Source organism: Theropithecus gelada, chromosome 9 (assembly GCF_003255815.1).
Source record: "Theropithecus gelada isolate Dixy chromosome 9, Tgel_1.0, whole genome shotgun sequence".
NCBI lineage: Eukaryota > Metazoa > Chordata > Mammalia > Primates > Cercopithecidae > Theropithecus > Theropithecus gelada.
In genome coordinates, this window is record NC_037677.1 from 65,965,926 (window position 1) to 65,991,532 (window position 25,607).

Genomic DNA, 25,607 nt, shown 5'->3' on the forward strand with positions numbered 1-25,607 from the left:
AGGCGTGAGCCACCGCACCCGGCGCTGATTGCAACATGGCTTTCTAGAGAGTCAGAGCAACAACCACAGTAGGCTCCTGAGTTGAGTCAGAAAATCATGACCACTTCTTTATCCTACTATATTTATCCAGCAGCGGCTAGGAACTATCTAACAAATACTAAATAGCTTTTCTATAATGACTACAGAAGCTTAAATTGAAGCAGAAATGAGAAATATAAGGATGAAATTACAGACTGTAAAGACGATTAGACACAAAAAACATCTTTATAAGAGAAGCACAGAAGTGCTTTACCTGGGGCCTCTAATGTCAGAATGTCAGACAAATGTTTCTGAATTAGTTTAAGTGCAACATTGCTTGGAGGTAGAATATTAATTAAGGATAATAGTGATAGTATGCTTCTACTGATGTAAGGATGTACATTTGGCAAAACATTTAATGTGTATTTTCTCATTTGGGAATTCCCCTTTTTGGTTCCATCTTTTTTTTTTCCTGGACAAGTCTTGCTCTGTCACCCAGGCTGGGGTACAGTGGCACAATCACAGCTCACTGTAGCCTGAAACTCCTAGACTCAAGTGATCCTCCTGCCTCTGTCTCCCAAGTAGCTAGGACTATAACTATGCACCACCATGCCTGCTAATTTTTTTACTTTAAATTTTTTCTTTTAGAGACAGGGGTCTCACTATTTTTCCCAGGCTGGTCTCAAATTCCTGGGCTCAAGCGATCCTCCTGCCTCGGTCTCCCAAAGTGCTAGGATTACAGGTGTGAGCAACTGTGCCTAGCTGAGTTCCATTATTTTTAAGATCAGACTCAAGAAAAGATCACAGAAGCTCCTGGTTATTCATCCTACTTTTTACTTACAGTTTGGGTTTGGCCAGAACTGGAGGGGGCTCTTTGACGGGGGAAGAAGGCTCTGGGATTTTTGTTGCCTGTCCGTTGAACCTCTCCTGGAAAGAATCGGGCCTGGTCTGTCTGGTGGTCACCACGCCAGCCTCGGAGGATGCTTCACTTCCTTTGTCATCTTCAGGCAGGTTGAAGTGCACACGAAGCCCAATCCTGGAGCTGGACCGGGGCTCATTGTGGTTCACCAGAACTCCCTCGAGTTTGGGTTTGGGGGGTTGTTCCACAGATGGAGGCTCTGAGTGGGGTGGGGAGGGCTGTGGCTCAATAGCAGCCAGGTTGGTGGTGGAGTTGGCTGAGTGAAGAGACCCATTGTTGCTGAGGTCCTCATTTCCTGAAAGGACAATAACAGGACCTGAGTTGTTAGCCACTGTAAGCCTGAACTGGGGCATGTGCACAAATGGGAAAGTGTTCACACCAGATGAATGTATGAATGGGAAATGCTTGTCAAAAACAGATCATCATCGGGGCATTAAAGAATGGTAAGGATACAGGAAAAAAATTAAATTAAAAATAAAATACTAAATTTAAAGTATAAATACCCCTTTGGAAAGAAATTTAGAAATGTATTGAGGAGATGTTCTCTTAGGAAATATAATGACGACAGCAGGGTAACTGGGGTGGTGGCTGTAAGTGCAATAAGAAATTGAAAATTGGACACTGTTCAAGAACATTTTCCTCAATAATTCAAATCTTTTTGGGAGAGCCAAGCCAGCTTCGTATGAAAAATAGTAAGGAATGGTAACACAAAGTCTGCATATTCACACTCAAAGTCACAGGCTAAACTGTTCTGGCATTAAAGGGTCCTTACCTCTCACATGCAGCTGTGCAATGCTTGACACTGTGCCATATTTGTTGCTTGCAGTACATGTGAAGCACCCAGAATCTTCTGCAAACACCTCAGCAATGACCAAGGTGCAAATCTCCTCTATATGCCAGTGAAACAGAATGGTTACTGACTTAATTATGAAAATAGAATTATAGAATTTACTGGTATCAGATGATGATTCTACAAAGTCAATATAAGAAGCTGGTTATATTAATTCTTTGAAAACAATTGGTCAAAACAATTATTTGATTGAATTGACTGATTAGTAGGCAAAATGAGTCAAAGAATGTAGAAACAATAACTCCATGCAGACAGGCCTAGTATTGACAGGGGGAATTTTTTTTTTTTTTTTTTTTTTTTTATAGACGGAGTCTCGCTCTGTCACCCAGGCTGGAGGACAGTGGCAAGATCTCGGCTCACTGCATCCTTCACTTCCCAGGTTCAAGCGATTCTCCTGCCTCAGCCTCCCAAGTAGCTGGGATTACAGGCGTGTGCCACCTGCTAATTTTTGTCTTTTTAGTAGAGATGGGGTTTCACCATGTTGACAGGCTGGTCTTGAACTCCTGACTTCAAGTGATCTGCCTGCCTCGGCCTCCCAAAGTGCTGGGATTACAGGCGTGAGCCACCACGCCCGACCTGACAAGGGGATTTTGTAAAAATTGTTACATATTATGGATTCTCAGATAATCTTCTATTCTTATGTCGTCAGTACAGATGGCAAAAACAGAAATGAATGACAATAAACTTTTTAAAAATCACAAAAACAAACTAGGAGTCAAAGGAAAAGGAAATTTCTGTGAAATTAAAGAACTAATAAAACATTTTCTAAACCTAGGTCTCTCACTATTTCCCTGGGGAACTTTTGCAGTAAGATTATTTTAAAAAAGGACCACAATTTAAAATTGGACAGCAAATATTTTGCTTTACTAGTAGTAATGAACTGATAGAGTAACTTGAAATTCTGGGTGAAAGAAGAGTGAACGGCATTTCTACTTTTGTATTACTATGGTAAATCTTATGGATTACTCTGTTACACTGTGAACAATGATCCTCTGTGAATAACTACAGAGGTGATTCCCACATAGAACCACATGACTACCATCCAAAATTATTAAAGTTAGATATTCCTTGACAGCTAATAAAGAGGAGGTATAAGACAGTAGCATAAACCTCCAGTTATCACTCCATAGAAATGACATTAAAAACAAAATTATTAAAAAATAGTTGCATTAGGAGAAACTTGGCAGGCATCTCAGTGCTTCACGATAATTGAATTGAATTAACTAGACCATTTCTAGGAAATCTGGCCAGGGGGGCATGGCAGGCAGTATTGAGTATTGCTGTTTGAACGTGTCCCCCAATATTCATGTGCTGGAAACAATTCCCAGTGTTTCAGTGTTGGGATGTGGAGCCTAAAGGGAGGTGTTTACGTCATGATGCCTCTGCCCTAATAAATGGATAAATGTTGTTATCATAGGAGTGGATTCGTCATGAAAGTAAGAGTGGCCCCCTCTCTCCCTCCCTTCTCTTGTGCACTTGCTTGCTTGCCCTTCTGCCTTCTGCCATGGAATGACACAGCATGAAGGCCCTCACCAGATGCAGGCCCCTTGATCTTGGGCATTCCAGCCTCCAGAACTGTAAGAAATAAATCCCTGTTCCTTATTAAAAATCACCTAGTTTCAGGTATTCTGTTACAGCAGCACACAGTGGACCAAGGCAAGTACCTACTCAGTAACTCTTCCTCCTCCTACCTCCTTGTTGATAGAACTTTGGTGTTGTCTACTCTACTTGGAGTGGTCATATGTTTCGAAGAAAGCTGGCCCCTCTCAGCCTCAGGTGGTAAATCATGACTGGTCTAAGCCAGTCAAGCTAACTCTATTCTTGTTAAGTGGTAGTTGAGACACACAATTCCAGTCAGTGTGATATTGAAACCATCACCACAGGGTTGACAAGAATTGCATGCTCGGTTCGGGACAGAAATATTAACCGTTAATCAGCCTGCACTTTGACCCACTTTCTTTGTCACTTAAAGTCATACAGCACTAGATCCTGACCTTCTGCATCCGCTTGTTCCTATAGATAGGATTTCTGACATTAGGATCGTAAGACTATTTAAGAATTGATTTGCATCCCCATTGTTCTATAGACAGGATTTTATTTATTTATTTATTTATTTATTTATTTATTTATTTTTGAGATGGAGTCTCGCTCTGTCGCCCAGGCTGGAGTGCAGTGGCGTGATCTTGGCTCACTGCAAGCTCTGCCTCCCAGGTTCACACCATTCTCTCGCCTCAGCCTCCCGAGTAGCTGGGACTACAGGCACCTGCCACCACGCCTGGCTAATTTTTTGGATTTTTTTAAGTAGAGATGGGGTTTCACCATGTCAGCCAGGATGGTCTTGATCCCCTGACATCATGATCTGCCTGCCTCGGCCTCCCAAAGTGCTGGGATTACAGGCGTGAGCCACCGTGCCCAGCCTCTATAGACAGGATTTCTCACATTAGAATCGTAAGGCTTCTATTTTTTTTGAGACAAGGTCTTGCTCTGTTGCCCAGGCTGGAGTGTAGAGGCATAATTTCGGCTCACTGCAGCCTCTACCTCCCAGGTTTGAGTGATCCTCCCACCTGAGCCTCCTGAGTAGCTGGGACCACAGACATAAACACCACCATGCCTGGCTAATTTTTAAGTTTTTGTAGAGGTGGGAGTCTCACTATATTGCCCAGGCTGGTCTTTAACTTGTGTGCTCAAGCGGTCCTCCCACCAAAGTGTTGGGATCACAGGTGTGAGCTACTGTGCCCAGCCTCATAAGGCTTTTGTTTAAGGATCTCTTAAGACATTTTTTCAGACCATGAATTCCAGCAACTAGTTTGAAGACCCCCACAGAGGATCGAGATCAGCAATGAGAACATGGCTTCTTCATCTCCCCGTCCCATGACTTCACCCTGCACTTCTCAACCAACCAGTGATCTCCGCTCTTCAGTCCACTCCAAAACCCTTAAAAATCCTAGCCCGGCTAATTTTTGTAAATTTAGTAGAGATGGGGTTGTATGTATGTTGGCCAGGCTGGTCTCGAACTCCCAACCTCAGGTGATCCACCCGTCTCAGCCTCCCAAAGTGCTGGAATTACAGGCGTGGGCCACTATGCCCAGCCTGAAGAGAGAATTATAGTAATGAGATCACAAACCAGCTTTCTCTAACAGGGTTGCAAATACAATCTGATTTTTCTGGGTGGCACAGAGAGGGCCTTCGGATGTTTTTGCCCTGTTTTGTGAGTGACTTGAACTTTCTAAGTTCGCCTACTGTCACTTGTATTTCATCTTAGTATCCTCCCAACTAAATCGAATCACATCACAGATATTTTACCGAATCTCTGCAAGCTGCAAAATCTGATGATGCATAAGTTTTGAAATACCTAGGCTATGGAACTGAAATTCACCTAGCATTATAAAAATTGCTTTGCCTAGTTTTGAGGGGGCTCAAATGGTGGCCATTTATGGAGGAAAAGAAACACTTCTCAATAACCAAGAAACACTTCTCAATGACCAAGAACCAACTGCATTCATATGAGGTATTAAATATATATTCCAGATTTGCACATGGTCCCCTCCTCTCCTCCTACAATAATAGCTATAGTTCATTTGGATGGCTTTTTTTTTTTTTAAGAACAGACGCTTGTTCTGTCACCCGGGCTGGATTGTAGTGTCACAATCTTGGCTCACTGCAACCTCCACCTCCCAAGCTCAAGCGATTCTCCTGCTTTAGCCTCCCAAGTAACTGGGATTACAGACATGCACCACCATGCCTGGCTAATTTTTGTATTTTTCCTAAAACTTTATTTTTCACTTTTTATTCATCTCAGTGTAACTTCATTATGCATTCTTACATATATAAAATCACTCATATACTAATGAATTAAAGTTGAAATCATCTTTACCTGGCTCTGCCATGGATCGAGGTTCTAAAAGAAAAAGAAAAGTAAAAGATTCTGAGCATTTATTTTACTGAGAAACTACATGTTCATCAGAAGCCTCCTGTAGAATTTCACAGTCTCTTGCACACTCAGGAGTGATACAATAAGATTATGTGACAATATTGAGTAAGATGACCTTAACAGGGTAGGATGGATATTACAGAAAGGCAGCAAAAGAGCAAAAACTGGTTTTTTTTGTTTTTTTTTTTTTGAGACTGAGTTTCACTCTTGTTGCCCAGGCTCGAGTGCAATGGCACGATCTTGTCTCACTGCAACCTCTGCTTCCTGGGTTCAAGCAATTCTCCTGCTTTAGCCTCCCAAGTAGCTGGAATTACAGGCATGTGCCACCACGACAGGCTCATTTTTGTATTTTTAGTAGAGACAGGGTTTCATTGTGTTGACCAGGCTAGTCTCAAACTCCTGACCTCAGGTGATCTGCCTGCCTCAGCCTCCCAAAGTGCTGGGATTACAGGCATGAGCCACCACGCCTTGCCCAACAGCAACAGTTAAATGATATTGCTTCCTCTTGAAATAAATCTGGGCTTCACTTGGAGTACATAAACCTTAGCCAAGGAAGTTTCCGAGTTAGCTCTATTTCAGAAATGACTTGCTTTTATTGGCACTCATTCAGCCTTACCTGAAAAAGGTTTGTGAAGATTGAGAGATTGTTCTTGGCTTTGGGCTCTGATATTCTAATAAAATGTACACTATACCTCCTGCTCTGAGGTTTCTAAGATTAGAGCCTCAGGATAGATCATAGCTTTTTCAAGAGTAGGTTGTTTTGTTTTTGTTTTTGTTTTTTTTTTTTTGAGATAAAGTCTCGCTTTGTTGCCCAGGCTGGAGTACAGTGGCAAGATCTTGGCTCACTGCAACCTCCGCCTCCTGGATTCAAGTGATTCTCCTGCCTCAGGCTCCTGAGTAACTAGGACTACAGGTGCCTGTCACCACACTTGGCTCATTTTTGTATTTTTAGTAGAGATGGGGTTTCACCATATTGGCCAGGCTGGTCTCAAACTTCTGGCCTCACGTGATCCGCCTGCCTCGGCCTCCCAAAGTGCTGGGATTAAAAGGTGTGAGCCACCATGCCCAGCCAGGAGTAGGTTCTTACCTTAAAATTCTTTGGGCTTCATGAAAATGCCCCCGGTGGTACTGAATATAGGTGTTTGATTGATATTGAATTGCCAACACTCAAAAAGTAGTTGTTGAATTTAGTTTTAATCTTCTTCACTGGTAAACCCATTGAAGATTTTTTCTCTCTCTGTTTTTTTTTGTTTGTTTGCTTTTTGTTTGTTTGTTTTGTTTTGTTTTGTTTTGAGATAAGGTCTCACTCTGTTGCTCAGGCTGGAATGCAGTGGCGCGACCTCAGCTCACTGCAACTCTGTCTCCTGGGTTCAAGTGATTCTCCTGCCTCAACCTTCAGAGTAGCTGGGACTACAGGTGCATGTCACCACACCCGGCTGAGTTTTTGGTTTTTTTTGTTTGTTTGTTTTGTTTTGTTTTGTTTTCGGTAGAAACAGGGTTTCACCATGTTGGCCAGGTTGGTCTCAAACTACTGACCTCAAATGATCCGTCTGCCTTGGCCTCCCAAAGGCCTGGGATTACAGGTATAAGCCACTGTGCCTGGCATCTCTCAGTTTAAATGGTATTCAGAATATATTATTGTTGCTGCTACTGCCAGTAAAACCTGACAGTAGCACTGATTCCTATGTCACACTGATCTAAGGACTACTATTTTGTGATAGGCAGAAAAAGATTAAGAAAAAAGCAAGTAACTCAACACAAAAAATGATGTGTGTGAGGTAATACATATGTTCATTAGCTCAACTTAGCCATTCCACAATGTATATATATTTCAAAACATCATGTTGTACATGGTAAATTGTAAAATTTTTATTATTCAATGTAAAAAAAATAAATAAACAAAAGTTATACATGTTCATTATGGAGAAACTAAAAAAATACAGAAATGCAAAAGGAAGTAAAACAATCGACCCTAGACTCACTGCCCAGAGAAAGACTGCCAACATTTTAGCAAATTTCTTTCCCAAGTTTTTCTATAATAGATCGTTCTACATAGTTAATAAAACATATTTTTTTAAAAGCAAATATGTTGCAATGTAGTTTATGGCTGAAATGGGTTAAGGAGAAAGCACTGCATGACAAGGTGAAAGCATGGTGCGATAAGAAAAGAAGAACTAACCATGTAAATTTCTAAATAATTCTTACAATAAAAAAGAGCAAGAACCCAATGTGAAATAAAGAAATACAAAGACCTAAGTAAACACGAAAAAGAAAAGTTTAATCCCAGATTTAATTAGTGAAGTGCAGATTAAAACAATTGTTCCCATTTTTGGCCTGTAAAGTTAGTGAAGATTTTTAATAAAATGGTTAACACTCATTGTTGGTGAAGGTGTGAGACGAAAGGCATTCCCATGTATTGTTGGTTGTAGTAGGATATAGCTAGGGCGACATGTGTCCCAGTTCAACTGGGACAGACCTGGTTTATGCCTGGGATCCCTGCATAATTATTAATAGTATCCTCTTTCACTCCCCCAAAGGGTCTCAGTTCGACTGATTAATTGTGTGATCATCCTAAATTTAGTTCAACCCTTTGGGGTGGCATTTTGGCAACATATTTTAAAAGCCTTAAAAAGGTAAATTTACAGCAGCAATTCTCGTGCTAGAAATTTATTCCAGGGCAGTAACTGTAGATATTCACAGCTACTGGGGAGGCTGAGGCGGGAGAATCGCTTGAACCGAGGAGGTGGAGGTTGCAGTGAGCCGAGATCGCACCACTGCACTCCAGCCTGGGTGACAGAGTGAGATTCCATCTAAAAAAAAAAAAAGTAAGGAGGCTCTGTGTTTATTGACATTGAAAGGCATTCATTAAATGTTGAGTAAATAATCAATTTACAAAAAAAGAATATGATGATTTTCTCTAAAAACTATGCATGGAAAATTTCTTGGAGAACATACACTGAAATATTAACAGGAGTATGACTACAGGTGTTTTTTATTTTATTCTTTTGATTATATTTTTAGTTAGTTGTTAAAAAGTTATAAAAATAAGTACATACAATAATTTCATAAAAATAAAATATCAGAAAATAATTTAAATTAACTTACTTTTCTGTAAAATCCTAAAGTCTGGAGAATCTTCTATTAAAGTCCCTTCTCTATACCACTCAACCTTAGGAGATGGAGCTCCTTTTACTCTGCATTCAAAGACAACCAGCTGACCCTCAGAAGCTGACAAATTTTGTAGCATCTATAATGATAAGAAGAATGTAGTTAGAACCAAAAAGTACACATTTTTGTAATCTAGTCCCAGCGTTGAATTTTAGAAAAAGATGCCATCTCCAAATCTGGATTTTTCTCCAAAGCATCTACATCTCTAGCAGCTTCAGTTCTGTGGATGTGCATTCAAAAGTAGTTTTGAGAGCTTGTTTGGAGGTTCTAGCAGGGGAGCGCGGCTACTCCTATGTCCCTGACCGAAGACCGGTCCTCCTATATCAGGTATGGTCATCTTCTTCCACTGAGTGCACAGCTTCAGGAGGGATGCACATGGAGCAGGGAGGGAGGAAGAGGACACCCGCATAGCCAGCCGGATCAGCTGAATTAATTCTGACTGTCAATGGGGTGACAGATGTCGCAGCCAGATCGCCCTCACATCCCGAAAGTAGGTTTGAAGACAGAATCATCTGAACCCATATAAAGCTTTTCCCTCACTATTGTTTTCCTTTCTCTCTCTATCAATGCTCAGTAAATTTATTAAATATTAGGCAAGACATTTTGAGTAATGTTGCTACTTTTAATACAGTATCTTTGAGGTGGTTTTTTGTTGTTGTTTTGGTTTGGGTTTTTTTTTTTTTTTTTTTTTGGCGGGGTTTTTTGTTTTTTTTTTTCTGAGACAGGGTCTCACTCTCTTTCCCAGGCTGTTGTGCAGCGTTGTGATCATTGCTAACTGCAGCTTCAACCTCCCAGGCTCAAGCGATCCTCTCACCTCAGCCTCCTGAATAGTTGGGACTAAAGGCACAGGTCACCACGCCCGGAATTTTTTTTTTTTTTTTTTTTTTGATAGAGACAAGGTTTTGCCATGTTGCCCAGTCTGGTGTCGAACTTCTGGGCTCAAGCGATCCACCCGCCTTGGCCTCCCAAAGTGCTGGGATTACAGGCTTGAGCTGCCGCACCCGGCCTCAGTACCTCTGTTCTTAAATGCCCAAGTTGTGTTTGATTTCTAGAAATAATAATAATCTTTAAATCTGCAGTGAGTATCTACTAGATGTGTTCAACATAGGAGTGATGTATTAGTCCACAAAAGAATGTGGCTGCTCATAATATGGAAGGGTTATATGGCCCAAGTAACTGGTTCTGTCTTCCTAGCTTTGCCTTGTTTACATTCTGCAGTCCTGGAAATTGATTTTCACTTTGCCGTTTTGATTTCCTTAAGTGGTCTTTACAGGATAGCCTCACTAATCCATTGCGGAATAAAAACAATCACAGTCTTTATAAAATCCTAGTCACACATACAGTCATATGTCATTGTAAAATATGTTGTAAATTTGCAAAGGAATCATTAAATGCTTTTCCACACTCCCACAATAAAAGGTTTACGGAGACCACTTTGAATTGTAAGATACCACTGTATACTATACTAGACTCTAGAAGATAATAAAATGCACATTTTTTCACAACTAGTTTCTTATTCATCATGATTTGTGAGCTGAAAACCATACATTCTTTTCTGTAGTTGGCAATTCATGTGATTATGAAATGCTTCTTTGGCACATGTATTGGCATATTTTTGTTTTTCATTTGGCCCAAAGACTGTAAGCATAAAAAGGTTATAATTAAACTTCCTCCAAAAACTCTGTAAGCAACAAATGCTGCATGGCTTTCTATTACAATTTTTGGACCTGCTTTTAGGAAATACTGGCTCTTGCTTCAGAGAAGGGGAAAGTCAACCGTTTTTTCTCTTTTGTCATTCGCTGTTACAAATATTTCGTTATTTTTTACAGTTCTTGTCTGAACAACTTATGATATTCTGTACTTGGTCCTATCGTACTTAATAGCATTTGTCTAAGGAGAATATGGGGCTGGGGAAAACCACATAGCATTAGCTGCGTAAGAGACTTTCACCGCAGGGGTGTTATGCATTGATAATTGTGACAGCCAGGGGGCGCTGTAGTTCAATGCTAGTGTTTTGTTCTTTCTGAGGTCCCAAATTTGTTTGCTGAAGTAATTCAGGATGGGATTAGCACCGAGTGGTTTCTGAATTAATAAAGAACTATTTGACCGAAAAATTTAATTATTCTTTGTCTTCCCGAAACATCTACTAATGACAAGAACGGAAAACAGGAAACATCAGTGAATTTTGGGTGCTCCCGGCAAACTGGTGAGTATGTCCTCCACCCTGACCTCTGAGCAAATTGTGTGCTCAAATGGGAGCTTTGGGACCCATTGAAAACTTTAATGGCACTTAGACACTTTCCTGGAGCTTATACACAATAAAGTTTTCATTCCTTTACTGAGTATTGATGATGTGCCACACTGGAATGAGCTTCCATCACAGACATTAGGAGGCCCACTCCATACACTGTAGTATCTCACATAACTAGGCTGGGCTCGTGAATAGAACACAAGTCTTGGCCTTTGATGTCAAATGAATAACAACCAACTGATGGTTTAAATTGTGAGCACCATATTTTCTCAAAGAGATCCTTTTCAAGCAGGGCTTTCGTGTAACCTCTGCAGATTGAGAACTGGCTCATACATCTGAGCTGAACTTTAGGCCATGTCAGAGCGTATTAGATTGACCTCATCCTACTGTGAATGTACTGTTTCATTTACTCAACCCCTTCTGCCACCACCACCTTTTTGGTGTTTGGTTTGGTTTTCTAACTGGTTTGCCTCAAGAAGGAATGAAAACTATGACTCTTAACAGAGGGTCATCTCACAAGCCACTTAGAAAACTGTTAAGAGTCATAGTTATAAGGATGATGATGGTTGTTATTGCTGAAAGCTGCTTTTCTACAAAGTTTCATGAGAAAGAGCTGGCTCATATTGCCACAGATCAGGATCCAAACCAGTTACACTATTAGAACATAGTGTAGCTGACATCACGTTCATCACGGCAGTAGGTCTTAGGCTGTTTGTTACTAATGGCATGGGGTGTACAGACTTGATCATATTCATTTCAGCTTCACTGACAACAAATGAGACAAACAGTCTCCAACTAGCAAAGATTAAGTTAGTCTTTTCTAGGAATTATGAATCTGGACTAAAGTCATTATAACCAAAGATCTACAACTTCCTCAGGTATGCAGTATTCAAAGTGCAAATCTATCTTGTGTGTCATCACTAAACTGGTCATCTGGGAGGACATTTTTTGTAGGGTGACTTGACAACATAGAGACTTGGGAAGCATGTCTTCTTCCATGGCCATTTGACATTTTACTTTTTTTCTCTATTCTTCCTAAAGACACTCTGAAGTCACAAAGTAATGAAAATAATAATTTCTTCTTAGCTGAAATGGAAGGGTTTTTTTGTTTTGTTTTGTTTTTTGAGACGGAGTCTCGCTCTGTCACCCAGGCTGGAGTGCAGTGGTATGATCTCAGGTCACTGCAGCCTCCACTTCCTGGGTTCAAGTGATTCTCCTGCCTCAACCTCCCAAGTAGCTGGACCATAGGTGAGTGCGACCACGCCCGGCTAATTTTTGTGTTTTTAGTTAGAGACAGGGTTTCGTCATCTTGGTCAGGTTGGTCTCGAACTCTTGGCCTCAAGTGATCCTCCTGCCTCAACCTCCCAGAGTGCTGGAATTACAGTTGTGAGCCACCGTGCCTGGCCTGAAGTGGAAGTTATTTGTCACAGAATAAATGTGTGCCTGCTTTGTGCCAAGCACCATGCCCACTGCTATAAATGTGAGTTGAAAGGATATAGTTCTTGCATAGTAGATCTATAACCACAAACATAATGCTGGGACATCCTTGAGAAAGAGCATCTGCCTTATTGGTTAAAAGATGTCAGCTACAAGGTTCATTTTGCCATTTTATTTGTTTTTAAATTAGTTGATAATTTTGCACCTTGGAAGATGCTGCAAGTGCACAGTGCTTTAGGATGGAGTTAGATCAAAGTGGTTTGTGCCGATAAAGAACTGTTTGATTGAAAGCTCTTTTGCCTCTTGACTGTCACAAGTGCCCCATGCAATCATTGAGTAAGAAAAGTCTCCAGAATTGATTGACTGGGGAGAGGGGCCCATGAACTCCAGAAATCTGGATTCCACTACTGGCCCAGTTATTTCAGGGTTTCCTGCCTTTGCTGTTATATAATGAAGTGCTCTTTTTCAAATTCTCACTTCCCCTGCCCCCTTGCACTCTTCAAATTACTGCTGAAGCAGCTGGGGCCAGGGCTGCTGCAGCCTTGAAAGCCTGCCAGAGCAGCTGCTGCTGGGGTGGGAGCAGTGATAGGAGTAAGATTCTAATTTGATCATCGACCTCCCTTCACACTCAAGAAGTGTGAGTGCTGTTTTCCCCGCATAAACAGAGCGAAAGTATTTTTGATACTGCGTAGAGGATGGAGGATAACCTATCTCTATCCACAGTTAAAGAGCATTTAAAAACATAGGTATGTTTAAAAACATCACCTATGAGTAGAGTAGTGAACTAGTTTTGGAATCCCGTAGTCCACTCTCAAATTCTACCACTGTTTTGCTGGGCAACCCTCTTTTCATTTTAACTTTTTTTAAAAGAAGATAAGTACTTCGCTGTCACCAGCAGAGGAAGGAGTTAAATAAAACTCTGCTCTCTAAGCGTTTCTTTAAAAAAAAAAAAGTGGCTTCTTGCCACGACTGGCAAAGAAATGCTTTGTTGGGCAGTATAGAAAGTGAGTCATAGGGACTGGAATGCCAGAAGTCCCTAAACAAGTAAATAGAGCAGGAGTAAGCCAAACAAACATATGCAAATCATCTGTTATCATGGCTCATAGCCACATGATACCATCCATCACTGGTGGCTCTGACTCAGAAATTTGCTAATGACACTGGCAGTGACTATGACCTCAATCCTGCCCTCACTGACGGAAACTAACGCAAGCACATCATTGCTGATAAGTCTTTCTGGAATCTGAGCCACTGCCTATCCTAGTGCCCAATGCCTGAACAATCCTTATCCCATTTATGGAGGCAAAAGCACATATCCTGATGAGGCTGAGAAAACCTCGTCAGGGTTTGGGTCTGTGTACTAAGGACCATTTTCCCACCATGAAGCTATTTCTTTTAGAGATTTTATCTCACAAACAAAATATGTTAATGATTAATTCATTTTCCTATTTTCATTTATCAAAAGTATATGTATCTGCCAATCAGAGCATCTAATTAGTAATAGAAGGAGCTAATCAGAGTCGCCATACAAAGGCAGCTCAATCTGTGGCTCTAATCAGCTCATGAAAATTAAATGTAAAGAACAAATGTGGCTGGGTACCGTGGCTCACGGCTGTAATCCCAACACTTTGGGAGGCTGAGCGGGCAGATCACCTGAGGTCGGAGTTCCAGACCAGCCAGGGCAACATGGTGAAACCCTGTCTCTACTAAAAATACAAAAATTAGCCAGGTGTGATGGCACACACCTATAGTCTCAGCTATTCGGGAGGCTGAGACATGAGAATCGCTTGAACTCAGGAGGTATAGGTTGCACTAAGCCAAGATCATGCCACTGCATTCCAGCCTGGGTGACAGAGGGAGACTCTGTCTAAAATAAAATAAAATAAAATAAATGTTAATTAGGTGCAGTGGCTCATGCTTGTAATCCCAGCACTTTGGGAGGCTGAGGCAAGCGGATCTGAGGTCAGCAGTTTGAGACCAGCCTGATCAACATGGTGAAACCTAATGTCTACTAAAAATACAAAAGATTAGCCGGGCATGGTGGTGGAGGCCTGTAATTCCAGCTACTTGGGAGGCTGAGGCAGGAGAATCGCTTAAACCTGGGAAGCGGAGGTTGCAGTGAGCCGAGATCACGTCATTGCACTTTAGCCTGGGCAACAAGAATGAAACTCCATCTCAAAAAACAAACAAACAAGCAAACAAATAAATAAATAAATGTTAAAGTCCTATTGGACTTTTCAAAATAATAACAACATTTTACCTATTGCTGCCTCTATGGACTCCTATCTAGATACTAGAGACAGTCTTCAAGGTGAACAGGAGAGATTGAAAGGTAAACAGCTTTACTGTCATGATAAACGTGCCAGAGGTATGCTCTAGGTGATACGGGTAAACCAAAAATGAAATTCTTAGCGCACACCCGCTCCACACCCTCCCCTGCCTGCCCCCTACCATCTGAATGGACCCCTCCTCTCAGCAAGGGCATTCTGAAGCTAACCTGAAAACTAGTTCAGGTCATGATGGGAAGGGGACATGCCTCATTATACCTCCTGGAATTACTGATAGAACAGATTCTGTAAGTCTGATAAGATCTGATAAAAAAAATTTACAATCTATTCTCTGAAGCCTGCTCCTGGAGGCTTCAGCTGCATGATAAAACCTTGGTCTCTACAACCCCTTATCCTAATCCAGACATTCCTTTCTATTGTTAATAACTCTTTCAACCAATTGCCAATCAAAAAAAATTTGAATCTGCCTCTGACTTGGAAGGCCTCACTTCCAGTTGTCCTGCCTTTCCAGACCAAATCAATGTACATCTTACATGTACGGATAGATGTCTCATGTCTCCCTAAAGATATAAAACCAAGCTGTACCCTGACTACCTTTGGCACATGTTCTCAGAATCTCCTGAGGGCTCTGTCACAGGCCATGGTCATTCATATTTGGCTGAGAATAAATCTCTTCTAACTATTTTACAGAGTTGGACCCTTTTCATGGACAAAGATGCAGGGAAGACATCAGTACCTAGGAAGATTTGAAATTGAGTGGCTGTATCACCTGATATCCCTCTGATGTCACCTGTCTGTCTGGGCAGACAGAGTTGAGGAAGGGAAGAGAAGGGGAGACTAGCTGAGCCTGAGTATAAACTATCTTGTGGTTTAGCTGCCTTTGAAGAGTCAGCACTGTCTCTAAGGTGTGACAAACTGGCATGATAAATTAAAGTGTCTGTGGCACTTAATCCCTGTTTTAAGGTTAGATGACTTAGCAATGACGATAAGAGACAATAAGAAGTAGCTCTCTTAGCTGTGTTACAAATACACATACACCCCCCACATAAAGGTCCACCTAGGACTCCTCATCAAAGTCTTGCATCCGCCAAATCACAACATATTGCTCTCCTACTTCAAGACTTTGAAAATAGTAAAGCTAAAATCTCAAACGCAGGTTATGAAATGAACTTGAAAAATTGAGAGGCCTCTTGTTTCACATAAGAATGTTTGCCTAACTGATATGGATATTGGTAAATATGGTTTGTTCGCTCTAGACTCCACTCTGGGTTTTGGAAAACCATCTTGAATGATCAGTCTGATACAGCAGAACTCCCATGAAACAGATGCTTCTGTAGAAGTTGTGGATTTAGCTCTTCCTTTAAGGATCAGTACTTACTAGAAAAATAGCCCATTTTTCCCATTTTGCTCATACCAGGATTTCTCAGTTTCAACACTGTTGACATTTTGAGCTAGACTATTTTTGTTGTGGGGAGCTGTCATCCTATGTGTTATAGGATGTTTAGCGCCATTCCTGGATGCCAGGAACGCAACCCCCGAATTGTGACAACAAAAGTGTCTCCAGACATTGCCAATGACTCTGGAGGACAAAATTAACCATGATTGAGAACCACTGCTCTAAACCAAAGTATACTTGAAAGAGGATAAAATCTATTTGGGCCTAAGTTTGGTGTTCATACAAACAATAAACTGTAAATCCAGGCATAGATTCGGCCTATTTGGTCTTCATAATACCATAAAATCCAATGTGACTCAATTTTTTTACCTTCACACTCACTGGATTGGGTAACATATAAACACAGTCTGACAGTCTGAGAATTGGGAGAACTTGTTTGTAGTCCTGATTTTGCCACTAACTGGATCTATGACATTGGCTACACGGCTTCACCTCTCTGGCCCTCCCTTGGTTTTTCATTTGTAAATGAATGTGCTTGACTAAATTTTCTAGTGCTAAGTACAAAGAATATGAGACTCAGAATTTGATGCCACCTCAATAGTTGATACTATGGAATAGAAAAAGAAAGCTCTTTGTCCTACAGGGAGGGAGGCTTTATGTTAAACCCCCTAAGAGCATTTAACTCCATCTCCTTGAGCACTAAGCCAAGTACCTGTAATTGAATTTTTCTAAAAATTCAGAGAAACCTTTGGAGTAATATGTGACTAGAAATTTATCACTTGACCTCTAGGGGCGGCTCCTATGTTGAACAGTTGTGTAATGGCCACAGAGATCAGTGTGGTAAGAGGGAAAGACATTTCTCTCATTACTAAAACTGTTATTAGAAATCTGGGACTTGAAACGATACTGTAGTAACTACCAAAACAACCCCAAACCCTATACTGTACATATATAAGACCAAATCCTGAGATAAAAATGAATAAATCTTGTATCCTATAACTTTGGGTGCTGTGGTATCTTTAAAGCCATGACAGAAAGCAGTAATATTTTTATTACCTTTGTAAACACAGGAGCTGCAATGATAGGTTTTCCATCCAATCCTTGCAAGTAATTGGTGGGGCTCTGACACTGGTAGAAGGGAACCAACAGTAGATGCATTGTTACTAAGATTATTAGATGGACAGTGAGACATAACAAACCTATATAATTTGGCATATGAAATGCATCCCAAACCAAAAAACTGATGCAGAATTAACAATGTCAAATTTTAGACTGAACTGACTCTATTTCTCTTTAGGTCATAGTGGCTATAAAATATGTGCTGCCTATCCCCATGGCACCCCTTCACATATACATCTATGGATCTATGTCATTAACCCTAAACCTCCAAAGAGGCTCCATAGAACCCCTGGGGCTACAAAGATCACAGTTTGAAGACCAGTGGATTAGAACTAAAACTTGACTCCTCTGCACTACTAACTGGGTTGGATAATTTTTACAAAAAGGTTGTAGATAGATATATTTAAATATATTGATCATCAATAAAGAACTATATCAGGCTGGATATGGTGGCTTACAGCTGTAATTCTAGCACTTTGAAAGGCTGAGGTGAGAGGATGGCTTGAGGCCAGGAGTTCAAGATCAGCCTGGGCAACACAGTGAGACCTCATCTCTACAAATAATTTTTTCAAAAATAGAAAAGAATATATATATATATATATATATATATATATATATATATAAGAAATATATCAATAACATGTTATAAGTATAGGTAGTATGACTTCATATGTTTTAAAGTCTATGCATACATATATGTATTCTATATGCATAGACAATGCCTGGAACTACCCACTAGAAACTACTAACATGAGATACCTCTGAGGAGTGAAGGCACTGGAATAGAACCTTGACTAAGCTTTTTACTTAATACATTTTTTGCGGGGGTGGGAGGACAGGGTCTTACTCTGTTGCCCAGGCTGGAGTGCAGCTATGCTATCACAGGTCACTGTCACCTTGACGTCTCAGGCTCAAGTGATCCTCCCATGTCAGCCTCCCAAGTAGCTGGGACCATAGGTGCATGCCACTAGGCCTGGCTAATTTTTTTTTCTTTTTTTTAGAGATAGGGTCTCGCTATGTTGCCCAGACTGGTCTCAAACTCCTGGACTCAAGTAGTCCTCCCACCTTGGTCTCCCAGAGTGCTGAGATCACAGGTGTGAGCAACCACACCTGGCATACTTCTGTATTTTTAAATTGTTTTTACAATAAGCATATATCACTATTATTAACTTGAAGGATGAGAGCCTTTGCTGTTTTCTAAAAAATAACTACATGCTTGCTTCATCTTAGAAAGTGGAATTCTCTGCAGCTTCATGAAACGAATCAGGTTTTATGATATAGGGTGTTTGTTCTAGGCCAGTCTGAGAGCTGGCAGCTCACTGCATATGTAATCAGCACCCTTTAGAAAGCTGAAAAGCCAGGGACTAATTTGTAAAGCATTTCTTTTCCTCAGAAATTTGCCTATGAAGCCTGAGAATATGTTCCCAAAGCAACAGGAACCACTGCTCTCAAACACCAGAAATACAAGGTGATTATCCTGATGATGGAGTTGCACCTGAGAAGAACACGGATCATGCCATGCAAGATGGTTATGGTCACCATGCCTGTCTGTCACAGTGGACGGCACTTGTGTTTCACTTAGATTCTTGTACCTGCTGGATGGTTGCCACACCAGGTTGGGCCACCAAATGCTGGGCTTGGGGTACTGCCGGAGGAATGGCTGCAGAGGTAGTGGGAGGAGATGACACCTCATTTGGCTTCTGGATTCTGAGAAATTATTAAAATACAGATTATAAAACAGACCTATCACTCTTCGTGAAAATTATTTTAGGAAAACTAGTAATGGCATCACTGCTTACAGATGAGTGTAATACAAATCTTGGTTTGATGATATTTTACAAACATTGACCAAGGGCATTTTTGCTACACACTTTGTTAGGCAATGCAAACACGAAAATGAATAAGACACTATTCCTGTCCTTGGGCCGTTGTTCTCAGTGTAGCCAGGGAGTCAAACATATTAACAGTTAACTGAGATCCACCAAGACAAATGCAGTGACGGAACCACGTGCAGAAGGTAATTTTTTGAGATTCATTTTGTTGTTACCCTCGGTAGTTTCCCTCCCCCTCCCATTTCAAGTAAGAGGCCAGGCTTTGTAAATCTATACCTCTTATCCAAGACAGGGTCTCATATATATAAAACTTAACCTCTGAGAATTTGGCATGACAAAAAGCAGAAATGGCATAAAGTCAACAAGCTCTTCAAGTTTATACAAATTAAAGAGAGTATTTGAAGGGCAAGACAGCCAGCAAGTATTCTTGAGAAGGCTGCAGAGGGGAGATTATTTTAGTTTTGCTATGGAAGAGACAGAGGTCTGTGGATCTTGCCAGAGAACCTGACCCCAGGGAGAAACTGCGTCCAGAGGGGAAGGCCATCTCTCTCAGTAAAGGACTCCCAGTCTTGTTAAAGATATCAGTAATTACACATGTCAGAAAGCAACAAGCTCTGGGCTTGAAGGGAACTTGGAATTTGGGACATGGGCCTCTCACCTTTAACCCATGGATAGATGACTGAAGACAGAGGGCTTTCCTTTGGTCTAGGGGTTATATCTTTCTGCCTCAGCTTCCTCATCTCTAAAATGGGGAAATAATAATTCCTGTAGGGGGCACGGTGGCTCACACCTATAATACTAGCACTCTGGGAGGTTGAAGTGGGTGGATCACTTGAGGCCAAGGGTTCGAGACCAGCCTGGCCAATATGGTGAAACCCCATCTCTACTAAAAATACAAAAAAATTAACCAGGCATGGTGGTGTGCGCCTGTAATTCCAGCTTCTTGGGAGGCTGAGGTGGGAGAATCGTTTGAACCTGGGTGGCAGAGGTTGCAGTGAACTGACCTTGCACCACAGCACTCTAGCCTGGGCAACAGACAACACTCTGTCTCAAAACAAACAAATAAGTAATACAAAATTCTTATCTATAGGGTTTTGTGAGGATTAAATGAGATAATTCATGTAATGTGTTTAGAATGGTGCTTGCTCCAAAACTGCTCTCTCTCTCTATGGCTCATTGTAAAACCGTGAGGGGGAAAGTGACACTCAATACCAGACTGAATGTTTTCCCCAACCAGGCATCATCTGGTCTCAAACAGAATGATGTGCTGATGCAAAGCCAATCAGTGTGTCCAAAGCATCTGTTTTCTTCTTCTACAATAATTGAATACCTGATTTCTTTACGTGGTTGCTCCAAATAAAGACTACATATCCCACATTCACTGCAGCTAGGTGTTGCCACATGAGTACTTTCTGGTTATGGGATATTTGGGATAGTGGTATATGTATTTTAAGACAGATGGCCTTAAAAGGCTGACAAGCCTTTATTTCTTTCTATTTTAGCCTAAGAAGATGAGGGCAACATCTCAGCCTGAGACAAAGCAGAAAACAGGAAGCAGACAGGAACCTAGTGGAATGTGGAGTCATTTTACCCACCAAATTCAGATTTGTATGTAAATATGAAATAAATATCTGTTTCATTTAAGTCACAGTTAATTTGAGTCTCTATGATACACACCTGAGGCTAAATCCCAACAACTACAAGTAGATTTAGTGCAAATAAACAAATGGGATATTTCTTGCTTATTTAAGTTTATAGATCAAAATTCATACCCCTTAGGTTTGTAACACATTATGGAAGTCACAAGGAAGGAGTGATGCTTGTGCAATAGGGGAGAAGTTTATTACAGAGTTCAAAGAGAAAGAACATTTAGACTGGGTTTTGTAGGATAAATAAGAGTTTGCTAGACAGAGAAGATAGGGCAATCCTAGCAAAGTGAATAGCTTGAACGAAGGAGTGAAGAGGAACTATACATGACTTGGGTGAGATGTCAACAATGTAGACAGCCTGAGGTGGGGAAGGGAGGAGGGGACAGAAAAACTTGGTTGATGCTCTACTGAATAAGGCTTTGTATGTACGCCATGTTAAGATTTTTTTTTAATGTTGCTGCTTGTTTCGTGTTTGATTTTTGTTTTCTCATAGATAATAATCTTTTTCTGAGTCAGGAAAATAATAGGATCAGAATCTTGATCTCTTTTAGAGAATAACTGGTTGTAGTTTGGACACTGTAAAACAGAGAAAAAGGCAGAAGCAGACAGAAAGCCCTCTAAGGAGGTGGTTGGCATAAAAGGCAGGAGAGAAGGAGTTGACTCAAGGCCATGAGAATGATAAAGGAAGGGGGTCAAAGAGGGATCATTTACTCTGGTTATGAATGTTCATATCTGCACAAAAGCTAGAAGCAACTTATCATTTCAAGGTAGGCATACACAAAGGATTTCTGTCCTTAAGGAGCTCATCCTCTGTAGGGAGTAAATTGGAAAGATTCAAATTAATCTGCTAGGCAAGACTTAAGCAAAAGTAGGGTCTTCTTCAAATCCACTCAATTTGTTTATTTATTCATTTAATTTTGTGGTCAAACCCTGGAGCCGCCCTCCTTAAGTTCTAGTAACCAATTAATAGCTCTTTTTAAGCTATTAATTGATCTGAGGATGCTAAAGCTATAAGACAGAAAATCAGAATTACCGATTCATCTCTTCCTTGTTAGGGTCCCCTTCTGAGTCAGAAGAAGAAACCCCTGGAAAAATAAAAACAAGACACAAGATTGTTAAGATGATAATTTCTTAAATTGGTTCCTAAACACGACATAAGATTTTTAAGATGATAATTTGTTTACCTGATTCCTAGATATCTGAATACCTACAGAATCTTAGAAATGAACTCAGTGATTCCCTACAGTAACACCCAACTTAACAAACGAGGAAATAGGCCCTAAGAAGTTGAAGGAATTGCTCAAGGTCACATGTCTAGTTAGTGCTAGTGTTCAAATTAACTGACTCAACTTCTTTTTTTTTTTTCTTTTTTTCTTTTTTGAGAGAGTCTCACTCTGTCACCCAGGCTGGAGTGCAGTGGTGCCATCTCGGCTCACTGCAAGCTCCGCCTCCCGGGTTCACGCCATTCTCCTGCCTCAGCCTCCGGAGTAGCTGTGACCACAGGTGCCCGCCACCACGCCCGGCTAATTTTTTTTTGTATTTTCAGTAGAGACGGGGTTTCACCATGTTAGCCAGGATGGTCTCGATCTCCTGATCTCGTGATCTGCCCGCTTCGGCCTCCCAAAGTGCTGGGATTACAGATGTGAGCCACCGCGCTCGGCCACTGACCCAACTTCTAAGTGTTCTTGTATGTAAAGCACCTGCTGGTGCCTTTGGCCTAACAGAGCAGTATTTGCAGACATTCTCTGGTGTTCATAAGTCCTCTTGCTCTTGGCCTACACAGATTGAATATAAGAAGGGATTACACTGGATTCCAAACACTGTAGGTGTAGGTGGATCCTCTTCCGTTCAGTCTAATATTAACGAGTCATCCTTCATCGTGAGAGAGGGGGTATTTAAAGTCTTTTTGCCACAAAGAAAAAACAAAAACAAAAACCCAGCAATTGAATCTCAGCACTGTTAGCAGAGCTTTGATCCTGGATTTACTTCTCAAGATAGTGCATTCCACGAAGATATAACACAGCTAAATCTGGAGGTATTTATTGGACTCCAAGAATGTGAGGATAAAAACACATACACATACAACACATTTCTATTCATGTATTTATTCAAAAAATGTTTACCAAATACTCACTATGTACTTGGTACTATGTAAGTACGTTGTACAAATACATATCGGAGATGTAAATAAGTCCTGGCCTTACAATCTAGTTGATAAATGGGCATCTATACCATAATAATATGTTTAAATGCTAAAACCAAGGCATACATAAAGTATTATTGGTTTTTAAAGAAAAGGTGCTAAAGAATGATCTGCAGACAAAATTCAGAGGATAAGATAAAATAGGAGCACAAATTTAGGTAGATACAAAGGAGCATAAGTTGATTTTTTTCACCTCAAATTAATCATATAAACTTGATGCCAATGTAAACGCCTTTCCAGTGTTCCCAAATGGTATCCATGCATCTACCCTTGACTCCCTGCAGTATATTCTCAAACAGCAGCCAGAGTGACTGTTAAGTCAGATCGTCCAGGTGCAGTGACTCACACCTATAATCCCAGCACTTTGGGAGGCTGAGGTGGGCGGATCACTTGAGGTGAGGAGTTTGAGACCAGCCTGGCCAGTATGGTGAAACCCCGTCTCTACTAAAAATACAAAAATTAGCCAGGTGTGGTGGCACACACTTGTAATCCCAGCTACTTGGGAGGCTGAGGCACGAGAATCATTTGAACCCAGGAGGCGGAAGTTGCAGTGGGCCGAGATTGTGTTCCTGCACTCCAGCCTGGGCAGTAGAGTGAGACTCCGTCTAAAAAACAAAACAAAAAAACTAAGATCATGTTATGTCTTTGCTCAGAATGCTCCAGAACTTCTCATCTACCTCAGGGTCAAAACCAAAGTTCCTGCAATGACCTACAAGGACTTTTGTGGTCTGCTTACCTCCCTCCTTCCACTTCCACCCCGTCTTACCTTTCGACCTCATCTTCTGTTACTTTCTTGCTCACTCCACCCTGGCCACATTGGCTCATCTCTGTACCTTAAGACAAGCACACTCCTACCCTCAGGGCCACTGTACTTGCTGATTTTTCTGCCTAGAGTAAATTTCTCTCAAAGGACCTTGTGGCTCATTCCCCACCCCTCCACCTCCCACATTCACACATGCACTATTCCCATCTCTTTTTCTTGCTTTTTATTTCTTTCACAGTGTTTATATAAACCTATCATATCATATATTTTATTTGTTTATCTTGTTTATTTTCTGTCTTTCCCATCATGTAATGTAAATCATCAGTAAATGAGCCTAAGCGTTTTTGTCTACTTGGTTCACTGCTGTATCCTCATTGCCTAGAATAGCGTGTGGTAGAGGAGGCCCTCAATAACTATTTATTTAGTATAACTAAATGTCTTACTATTAAGTGTCATATACCTTCTATATAAATCTCAGCAGAAGTTGAATCTGTCCCATAGATGTTAGAAGCAAAGCAGGAATAGCGTCCTGTGTCCTCTTCAAAGGCTTCTGCAATGGTCAGTGAGTGCAGATTTCCTGCCTGGACGATGTGAATGTCTGGGGAATTTTCAAGCTCCTTGCCTTCACAGTACCACCTGCAGGGAAAAGAATATGGTCATTGGACATGACCCAAATGCGAGACAGTAACATTGACAGCTCCAGATATTCTCTTAAATGAGCTTCATTTAAAGTCAGAACCAACAACAAAAAACCCCCATCATTATAACATTATTTTTTTATAACAGTGAGAAGAGTTGGCAGTATTCAAACCGCATTGACACCACACTCAGGAAATTAGAAAGTAGCTTCAGTTAAGAATGGTACAACTGAGAAAACTGGTGAGAAAGCAGGAACAGCCAAGTACAAAGATCGGGGTCTTTGATGCGGAACTTGGCTTCTCCTAAAATGACTTTCTGATTCCTATCATATGCATTAAGTGCTACATTAGCTTATGTAGAGAGAATGTAAAAGATAATACAAGTTCGTAAAGTTGAGGACACTCATTTCTTTCTATTAAGTTTCATCTGACCTAACTAAATGAAAATTAATTTGTTCTGTTACTTGAACCATCAGAGTAAGGAGGAGGGGCCATATTCTCCCAGGAGTGGCCCAACTCTGGCAAATAACCCAAGTTAAATATGTTTCTATAGGTTACCATATTTTCTTTCAATTCTATATCCTTGAAGTTAGAAATTTATATTACAGCCTAGTTTTCTGGCCAAAGTTTACCAAAAATACTATATAAAATAATGTTTAAAATGTAGAGGTGCATAATAAGAGAAATGGACATTAAAATTAAATGGAAATTCCATTCTTCATGTAGAAGATTGGCAAAAGTCTAAATGTTTGACCACTCTTATGCATTGCTAGTGTGAATGGCATAAACCCTATGAAAGAAGTCTGCCAATACTGCCAGAATTACAGATGCAAATATCCTTGGACCCAACAATCCCACTTGTGGGAATCTTGTACAGATCCACTTGCATACGTACAAAATGACGAATGTATAGGCTACTCATTCAAACAGCAAAACATTGTAAACGATTCAGGCATTCATCCTTAGGGGACTGATGCCGCCACACAACGGAACGCTATGCTGCTCTAAAAAGAAGATGAGAATGATTACTGTGTACTAACATGGAAAGAATCCCAAGATATATAATTGAATTTTAACAGTAAGGTGCAAAAGAGTGCATATAGGGTGCTAGCCTTGTGTGAGAAATGAGGTTTACGGGTTGCATT

The 25,607-nt window shown here is 40.8% G+C and overlaps 1 protein-coding gene across 5 annotated transcripts in view; it reads right to left on the bottom strand.

Annotated features, from left to right (window-relative positions):
- Window positions 1–25,607, bottom strand: part of MYPN (myopalladin) — a 105,085-nt gene that overhangs the window by 43,701 nt on the left and 35,777 nt on the right. For all 5 annotated transcript variants that reach the window (XM_025396635.1, XM_025396638.1, XM_025396634.1 and 2 more), the window contains 8 exons: window positions 24,285–24,460; window positions 21,892–21,943; window positions 18,970–19,084; window positions 17,315–17,386; window positions 8,824–8,965; window positions 5,662–5,685; window positions 1,710–1,826; window positions 860–1,232 (listed from right to left, as the gene is read on the bottom strand). In XM_025396635.1, coding sequence (XP_025252420.1) covers window positions 860–1,232; window positions 1,710–1,826; window positions 5,662–5,685; window positions 8,824–8,965; window positions 17,315–17,386; window positions 18,970–19,084; window positions 21,892–21,943; window positions 24,285–24,460 — 1,071 coding nt within the window. The remainder of the gene's footprint in view (window positions 1–859; window positions 1,233–1,709; window positions 1,827–5,661; window positions 5,686–8,823; window positions 8,966–17,314; window positions 17,387–18,969; window positions 19,085–21,891; window positions 21,944–24,284; window positions 24,461–25,607) is intronic.